Source organism: Notamacropus eugenii, chromosome 3, assembly GCF_028372415.1.
Source record: "Notamacropus eugenii isolate mMacEug1 chromosome 3, mMacEug1.pri_v2, whole genome shotgun sequence".
Lineage (NCBI taxonomy): Eukaryota > Metazoa > Chordata > Mammalia > Diprotodontia > Macropodidae > Notamacropus > Notamacropus eugenii.
In genome coordinates this window covers 55,840,670-55,850,429 of record NC_092874.1, presented here as the reverse complement: position 1 = coordinate 55,850,429, position 9,760 = coordinate 55,840,670, and the positions used below count along the sequence as shown (strand labels likewise).

At 39.5% G+C, this 9,760-nt stretch overlaps 1 protein-coding gene across 2 annotated transcripts in view; it reads left to right on the top strand.

Moving 5' to 3' along the window:
* FAM171A1 (family with sequence similarity 171 member A1) overlaps window positions 1–6,268 on the top strand; it is a 180,682-nt gene extending 174,414 nt beyond the window's left edge. For both annotated transcript variants that reach the window (XM_072651606.1, XM_072651605.1), the window contains 3 exons: window positions 2–118; window positions 2,974–3,088; window positions 3,866–6,268. In XM_072651606.1, coding sequence (XP_072507707.1) covers window positions 2–118; window positions 2,974–3,088; window positions 3,866–5,573 — 1,940 coding nt within the window. In that variant the 3' untranslated portion in view covers window positions 5,574–6,268. The remainder of the gene's footprint in view (window position 1; window positions 119–2,973; window positions 3,089–3,865) is intronic.
* Window positions 6,269–9,760: the final 3,492 nt, after the last annotated feature.

The window sequence follows — 9,760 nt, the reverse complement described above, 5'->3', positions numbered from 1 at the left end:
GGAACGTGGCTAAAAAGTGGCTTAGGCCTCGTGCAGCAGGAAGGGAATCAGCTGACGTGGACCTACATTGCCCCACAGCTGGGATACTGGGTGGCAGCCATGTCTCCCCCCAACCCAGGTAAAGTGGAACAGAACCCTATGAATGTTTGTCAAGACCACATGCTTGGGTCTTTGTGTGTGCAGCCAGTCTTAGATAAGTAAGAAAATCCTGTCAAATGAACGAATGAGAGAAAGAAAAAAACATTTGTTGGGTGTTTCCTATGAAGCACCTTTCCTAAGAGCTGGGAACACAAACAGAAAAAGCAGGTTAATCCCTGCATTCAGGAATTTCGAACAGAAAAGAAAATTCAGCTCCAGGAGAGATAGAAAGGCTCAGAAGTCTTAGGAAATCAGCTATAGGGTGGATGGCAAGGTCCAGGGGTCCTTAGGTTAAGGTGGATCCACAGGTCAGATGACAATACCAGAGCACAGAGGGAACCTTGGCATTAAGTGGGATTCTCTGTCCCACTGAAAGGGGATGGGGTCTATCTCCCATGTCAAGCATGACTTTGAAAATTTTTTTAATTTAATAAGTTGAATTCTGAAAATAGTACTTAAAATCTATAGGAAAAACCCATTTTGCACCATTATCATGATGTCACTGGAATAAAAGATATACATAAAATGCTATTTCCTCTCTTATGCTTTGATAGCTCCTAAAAGACATTCTTAGGCAAAAGCCAAGACAGACACAAAAGACCATGCTGACCTCTCTTCAGTGCCTCGTAAAATGACTCAAACCATCTTTCCATCAAGCCATGCTGCTTAACTGAACATATGCTCACTGATTATTTCTCTCTTTTATGAAAATACTAAAATGCTGACTTCGGCAATGTCAATGACACCAACTCATCCCCCTCTTCCAGTTAATATTAGCCTTTAGTACTTAGAGCAAATTCACATTTAAAAAATAAAAAATGTCTTCCCCTTGGATCAATGTGTTACTTGTAATTCAGGATTTGTTGTCTTAATTTTTAAAAAAAATTTATTTAATACAAGAAATAAGCAGTCCTACAGTCATGAATTTAGCAATAGGGGCCACCTAGGCATGTGAAGAAGAAAGGACGAAGCTTGTAAGCAGAATCAGGAGCAATGGGAAGACTGTACCAATTCCTAAGTCTACATTTGATGTCAGGAAAAGCTTTCTAACAATTTGAGTGGAACAGACTGCCTCGAGGTGGTCATTCCCTCTCCTCAGAAGTCTTCAAGCAGAGATTTGAAGACCACTTATTTTTCACTAGAGGGAATTCCTTACATGTATGGGCTGGAACAGATGCTGCTGAAGACCCTTCCAGATCACAAATTCTGTGATAGGAGAAGCTTGAACCTTCATGTTACAGATGTAGAAACTAAGGCCCAGAGTCATATAGCCCAAGGTCACATCGATGACCTTGGATCATGCATTTGGCAAAACTGGAATATGAGCCTAAGCCATTTGACTTTAAAGTCAATATGTTTCCCACTGGACCATTCTGCTACCTGCTTTCTCAATGTTTGTAGTGATTTAACCATGTCTATATTTACATGATATGATATATACTAAGAATGCCTTCCTTCCTGTGTCCTATTGTAATGTATATTTTGGTATATCTTAGTGTATATGTTTATGGTTATTTGGACTGGTCTGGGTTCTTTGCGTTAATCATTATGATCATAAGATCATTTGTTAGAGGGCTTAATCTGCTCAAATAGCAAGCCTTAAATGTATACCACAACAAAACTTAAAACCAAAATACACAACCACTTAAGCCCGCAGGATCCATGTGGCCACCCTGCTGAACTTGGCTAACCTTTGTGTGTGTATGTGTATAATATATATAATATTATACATACACAGCTACACTACTTTTGTTCATTAGAGAGCTGTGTTTGTATCCCTGTATTGAAAATATACATCATCATACATATACACATATACATACGTGGCACAGTGAATGGAGCACTTGGGTATGAAATCAGGAAGACCTGAGTTCAAATCTTGCCCCAAACATTTACGAACTGTGTGACCCTAGGGAAGTCACATAACCTTCGTGTGCTTCAGTTTCTTCAACTGCAAAATGAGGGTAATAATAGAACCTACCTCACAGGATTGTTTGAGGATGATAACCTTAAAGCACTTATAAATGCTATGTGTATATATATTTTTTTTTCAAAATAAGAAACAGTAATCTGTACCTTTAATACATGTTTTGATATTTGGCCCATACACTGTGATAAATAATTTTTTAAAAATCATGACATCAGTTTTTTCATACATTTATACCTGTGATTTATTTTCAGGAGAGAAAGGGAGGGATGTTATGCCAGAGGTCATGAGATAATACACATTTAGCATTCTTCAAACCTTAAACTCCTCTATAGGCATAAGCTGCTATTGTTGCTATTATGATGATGTATTACAGTTATTATGATGGTGTTCAAAAAGCACAGGGTGCTGCAGGACATAGATACTTCATAAATGTTTGATGAATTGACTTTAATTGGATTTTAAAGGAAGGTGAGAGGTAAAATAAACCAAAGTAATCTTATAACTTCTTCTCTTTGATAAAAGCTCCTCATTCTTGCACCTTTTCTCTTAACTTTTCAATATTCTACTCACAAAGATTCAGTTTCTTTCACTGAAAACCAAGCCTTGGCCCTGGACCTGATTGCCCTGGCATTTAAGTGATCCTCTCTCCAAAGGACTTGTTGCAGGGGCAGAGGTAGGTGGGTGGGAACAGGGTGTTTTGGGGAGAAAGAAGGAACTCTAGATGACCAGGCAGAGTCATCTTTTTTCCACTAAGCACTAGGTAGGTCAGGGGACTCATCTGAAGAATCCTCTCACCTGGTCCAAGGCTTAGGAGAGGCAGAAGCCGCAGAGATCTCCTCCAATTGTCTCCCTTTCCATTGAGTAGTTCTCATCTGTTTCTAAAATGCCGTTTTCTGACCTTCCAGGCCCTGTGGTAACACAAGACATAACTACGTATCATACGGTCTTTCTTTTGGCCATTTTAGGAGGAATGGCCTTCATACTTTTGATTTTGCTGTGTCTTCTTTTATATTATTGCAGGTAAAGTTCTATTACTTTGGCATTTTTAATTGAATGTTTCTTGTGTAAGAATGTTTTATTTTACTAGATAACAAAAGTCTAATTTTCCCCCCTACAGGATAAGGTGGAGAGGACAGGGCAGGTTAGAGAGGAAGACAATGGGGAAGGATTACAATCAGAATCAGAAAAGAAAAAGCAAGAAACAGGGCAGGAAACATCGTGTGGAGCCCTACAAAGAAAGAAATGTTTAAATCATCAGGGGATAGGGGAGGGGAGGGGGACAGGCATCGTTAGACAGTTTTGATACAGACCAATGGATTGAGTATATTAAAACACCTCTGATCCAAAAAATGATCAGCTATATGCCTTAAGAACAAATCGAGGCAATTGCCGTTTCAGTGTTTTGTGTGTGTATGTATGTATATATAATACATATAATATTATATATACACATGTTATATATAAGACATCAAATATAATATATGTATTTTATATGTGTGCTTGTATCATATATATACTCCCCCAAGAAATCCTTCTCCTCAATTCCATAGGAACCTTTTTTTATAGTGACTTGATGCTATATTTATTTATGAATGCCTGATGACAAACTCTTCATAGTATGAACTAAATTAAATTGTCCAGGGGGAGGGGAATAGGAAAGAGTCCCTAATTCTTATGTATATAGTTTGCTAATGTTGTTCCTTTTTATAGAGAGAATTAAGATTTCCATCACAATTTGAAACTACTCATGGTAGAAACCATGTAATTTTTGGTTTGGGATTTTATTTCTTATTACAGGAGGAAATGTTTAAAACCTCGTCAGCACCATAGAAAACTTCAGCTTTCTACAGCCCTAGACAGTTCTAAAAAAGATCAGTCAACATCCATGTCCCACATAAATTTACTGTTTTCCCGACGAGAATCAGAATTTCCTGGCACCCTGTCAGTCGCCGGCCATGGGCGCCCGGATCCATCAGGTACAAAGGAACTGGTTGGTGGTGTTCATATGGAGGTGATGTCTTCTAATGGGGAAGCAGATTTGCATACCCCAATGCTCAAACTTTCATACAGCACTTCACAAGAATTTAGCTCGCGAGAGGAACTTCTTTCCCACAAAGAAGAGGATAAAAGCCGAATATCCTTTGATAATCTGACACCAAGTGGGACCTTAGGAAAGGACTACCATAAATCTGTGGAGGTTTTTCCTTTAAAATCAAGAAAATCTGTGGAAAGAGAAGGCTATGAATCCCCCCTCAAGGATGATTACAGGAGGAGTTATAATGCTATGTTGTCCCAGCCTTTATTTGAAAAGCAAGACAGAGAAATCCAAGCCTCTATTAATCACATTTCTGCAGGAAGCAAACTCACTATTCAGGAACAAATGTACCCTACATCTTCATCTCCTGAAAAAGAGCAACTGCTGGACCGCCGGCCAACGGAATGTATGATGTCCCGGTCAGTGGATCATCTCGAAAGGCCGACCTCTTTTCCTCGGCCCGGTCAGTTGATTTGCTGCAGTTCTGTTGACCAAGTCAATGACAGCCTTTATAGGAAAGTCTTGCCTGCCTTGGTCATTCCCGCTCATTATATGAAATTGCCAGGGGACCATTCCTATGTGAGCCAGCCACTGGTTGTCCCAGCGGACCAGCAACTTGAACTAGAAAGACTTCAGGCAGAGTTTTCCAGCCCTCACGCCCAGCTTTTCCCACATCCCTCCACTCAGATGCAATCCCAGCAGCTGTCTTCACAAGCAATATCACAACAGCACTTACAAGATGCAGGCTCCCGTGAGTGGAGCCCACAGAATGCTTCCATGTCAGAGTCCCTGTCCATCCCCGCATCCCTTAATGATGCAGCTTTGGCTCAAATGAATAGTGAGGTACAGCTTCTAACTGAGAAGGCTCTCATGGAACTAGGGGGTGGGAAGCCACTGCCCCATCCTCGGGCATGGTTTGTGTCTCTGGACGGAAGATCCAATGCTCACGTTAGACATTCATACATTGATCTCCAAAGAGCTGGAAGGAACGGGAGTAATGATGCCAGTTTAGATTCTGGTGTTGATATGAATGAACCAAAATCTGCCCGAAAGGGGAGAGGAGACCACTTATCCCTTCAGCAAGGGCACCCACCTGTACAGGAGCATCAACAGAGAGAACAAAGTGTCCCAGATAGCACAGCCTACACACAGCTAGTGTACCTGGATGACATGGACCAAAGTGGCAGTGAGTGTGGAACCACAGTATGTACCCCCGAGGACAGTACCCTGCGTTGCCTGTTGGATGGGGCTGGTCGGAGGAGTGGTACCCAGCTGCCCAGCCTGCAGGAGGAAACAATAAAGCGAACTGTGGAAGCCCCACCCGAGCCATTAACCAGTCCCGAACGTGAAAGATCTGCCCGTGAGGAAGATGAAGATGACGATGATGATGAAGATGATCAAGGAGAAGACAAGAAAAGCCCGTGGCAAAAGCGAGAAGAAAGACCACTGATGGCTTTTAACATAAAATGAGCTGTCGCAGATCCACCTTTCTGTGGAGTATAAAATTGCCAAATATTCTTTCTATGGAAGCGCTTACTTGTTTGTGGAAAAAACAAAAAAACACGTTGGCAAATATGGACAGTAGACTTGGGTTGCATTACCATTGGCTGTGTAAATGTTAGAAAGGAATTAAAGTTATTACTCAGAAAAAAAACTGATTTTAACGGATGTCTCCACTGAGATGGCTGAAAGTAGGTTTTGAATGTTATCCCACATACTTGATACTTATGTTCATCACCAAGGACATTGAGGGGAAAACAAATATATTATTAGGTATAATGACCTCACTTCTCTCTCAGAATATGGGAATAGTTGGGATTTTTTTTTTTGCATTTCTTGAATCTATTTTATTATGATAATGCTACTGTAAAGCATTTATTAAAAATTCTTTTTTGGCACTTAGTGTCTGAGGTATGCGTTATCTCCAAGGAAGGCTATGCATTGCTGCTGTTTAGTAAAATTTTGCTTATGTTATGCTTTGGGGTTTGTTTTTTTAATGTTTATTTGTTTTGTTGGGGGTTTTTTTACATGACTTGGTTGTAAACATTTTATGCCTTTGTTTTAACATGTTTTGTTTTTAAGTGATTGATTTTAATGTCTCCCTTCAGGAACTCTTGTGAGTTGCATCTCTAAATATTAAAGCCTTTTTATGAAACCAAACTGAATTTGGTGTCAGCTAAGAGTCCTTCGATTCTGGTCCCATGAATTCCAAGTGCCTTTTTTACAGTGACAATAGACGGCCCCTTTTTTTGCTAACTTCTTTGATTGTACTGTCTGGATTTTTATAAATTGATGAAATTATATGCTCTTTTTTTTTTCTTCTTTAAACTGCATGCTGCCAACTGGCCATTTGTGCTGAGCATCTCTCGTTTCAGTACAGTGTATTCTCTAGTTATCATGTGTAATGTGGGTTCTGTTTAGCTAAGATAGACTATAGAACATTTTAAAGACACCTTTTCCTACCTTTCCTGTTGGCTGGGTGGCCAAGATTATGGTTTCATTGACTTTGTATAGATGGTTACTTAACTCTGGAATCCTGTGGGCTGAGCTTGCTTCACATAGAGTATGGACTGAGCAAGTGGACTGAATGTGTTTAAAAGTATATATTAAAAAAAACCGTATGTACTTACTCTCCAAAAGTGCCAGAATGACTCTTCTGTGCATTCTCTTTAAAGAGCTGCTTGGTTATCCAAAAATGATCATTCAAAAAATAAACTCTGGAAAAAAAAAACAACCAACCTATGTTGTGGTTATTTTAATTCACTGGGAGCCTTAAGATTTCCAAACTGTATGATTTTCATTTTTTTGTGGTGGGAATTAGGCAGGCTATTTTTCACTCCCAGAAAATGTATTTATTGGCTCACAGAATGATAATGTTTTTAGAATTGAGTGAACTTTTGAGTACGCCTAGTTGAACTCTGTTTTCATTTTATGTGGGAGGATAATGAAAGCTAGAGAAAGGAGCTTTTCTGAGGTCACACAGCCTGCATAGTAACTGGGATCACAGGATCAGAGAGGTTCATGACTGGAAGGTAACATGACAACTGTCAAGCCAACTTCCTCATTTTACAGGCAAATATTCTTGGGATGACAGATTGAGAGCAGGAAGGCACTTCAGAGGACTACTGATCTAGTCCAACTCATTCCTTTTACAAATAAGGAAACTTAAGGAGTAGAACCCAAATTTCCTGACTTCCACTACAGTACTTTTTGTACTATATCATGTTGCCTTTTGTTCCTGTTCAGTCATTTTCAGTCATGTCTAGGTCTTCGTGATCCCATCTAGGGTTTTCTTGGCAAAGATGCTGTAGTGCTTTGCCATTTCCTTCTCCAGCTCATTTTACAGATGAAGAAACTGAGCTAAACAGGGTGAAGGGACTTGCCTACGATCACACAGCTAAGTGTTTGAGGTCTGATTACTTCAAGCCACTGTACCACCTAGCCTTTTGTTAAGACAGAATTTAAGTATGTATAGGCTTCTAGGGATTTTGGTCTTTTATTCTAGTAAACTTAACATTTATCTTAACAGTAAAACTTTTATTTAATTTCCTTAAGAACAGACTCACATGCAGCTTATTGGTTCTCTAATCAACTGATAGGCTAGCTTCATTATGCCATATTGCACATAAGGAGAGAAACGGTATCACCGCCTAAGAACACGACATTTTATATTTGTGGTTTGGTGTCAGGCCGCATTGTCACTGCTCCAAGGATGATCGCATTGAAATGAGCAGGGCGATCCCAGATTTGTGAAGCTGCTTGCTAAATCATTAATGGAGATGTTAGTGTGTAGAACAGAATGTTTGGCAAAAATAAATTCAGCTCACTATGTTTACTGTAACAGCTACTTTACAAAATCTTTGTTGCATGAATCCCATAGTGGAAGGCAGAATTATGATCAAGCTAACTGAATTTTATTATTTTCTGTTTTAAATGTCATGATTAATGTTCTGCTTCTAAAGGGAAAACTATTGGGAGGATCCATCAGTGTTGATCAACTAAGTGGATTGAGCCCATCATGAGCCTAGTAGGTCACATGTTATTTAGAAGTGGATGACAGATAAATCTCTTCTGAACCTGACTAGGTCCATAAGCTACCACCATCACTGCCATGAGTTTAATTTTCCCAAAAAATAATCATAGAGTTATAGATTTAGAGCTGTTAGCTTAGAGCCCTAGAATCTCTTTGGTCCCACACCTTCCTTAATAGAAGAGATTGCTGAGACCTGAAGAGGTCAGGCCAAAATGAGATTCCAATGTGATTCCAAGTTCAATGGGGTTTAATTTCCCCATCTTTCTAATTCTTTTCACTACACTTTGCTCATCCTCATCATTTTTTAAAGGAGAGGAAACTGGAGCCCAGAGGGAAGTTAAGTGATTTGCCCAGAGCTACCAAGAGAATAAATGATAGGGCCATGAAGTAGACCTAGGTCCTCCAATTCCAGAATGAGCAAAGAGTAGGTGGAGGTCAGTATCAGAAGTGTTTAACCTTGTTTGTGGCCTGGACTCCTTTGGCAGTCTGGAAAAACCCATGGACTTCTCAGAATAATGTTTCTAAATACAGAAAACAAAATACATGAGATTACAAAGAAAAACAATTTTATTGAAATATAATTATAAAATGTTTAAACAAGTTTGTGGATCCTAGGTTAAGAACGTCTGATCTGTATGATGTGACATTATGGCACTAAAATGTGTGCTTGTTCCAAAATATCTCTCTCCTACCTACAGTGACCCCTGAACCAATACCTGAAATTCCTACCATTAATCACACCTTTGGGATACAGTGCAGGACTTGGAATCAAGAACTCCTAAATTCAGGTCCTGCCTCAGACATTCACTACTTGTGTGACTCTAGGCATGTCACTTAACTTCCTTCAGCCTCACTTCACTCATCTGTAAAATAGGAATCATAATACCACTTATCTCACAGAGTTGTGAGTATCCAATTAGTTATTCTAAGTAAAACATACACACATATACATACATATATATATATATATATATATATATATATATATATATGTGTGTGTGTATAATGTGTGTGACCTTAAACCACTACGTAAATCCAATGTAGTACTGGTATTGTCAGTATCATCATCATTATTATTAATTATTATTTGGGCTAAGGTCTCAATGACTCTTAACAAAATGCAAATGTCACATGGGAGGGCTGACACATTAACTGTTATTGCCTGCTACTATCACATTAGTCAGCACGCATTTTTAAGTGCTTACTGTGTGCCTCTCACTTTGCTAGTGAGTTTATCAAAACACAAATGAGTATCAGTCAGCTGGGAAACTGCGGACAGTGAGGGTGGAAGCCAGGAAAGTCTGAAACACAGAGCAACAGTAAGGGGCTTTGGGGTCACTGAGAGTGGCTCCTCGACATTACGTGCTGCCCAGCAGCTAGAGCCAAATCTCCAGTTTCATCTCTGCAGGGCCAGCCATCCAGAGCACTCAAGCTTTTCATTTTTCTTCCATCAGCCCCAGCATTAGGTTGAAAAATGAAGGCGATAACTCATATAAGGAGAGCCCTGAAGTGAAATGGTAAAAATCACCCTCTTCCTGTAGCTTGACCTCCTTCAGCATTGGGCCAAGATCAGACTATTCAGAAACATAATATTGTCTGCAGAAATAAATCCGATGCTAAAGTC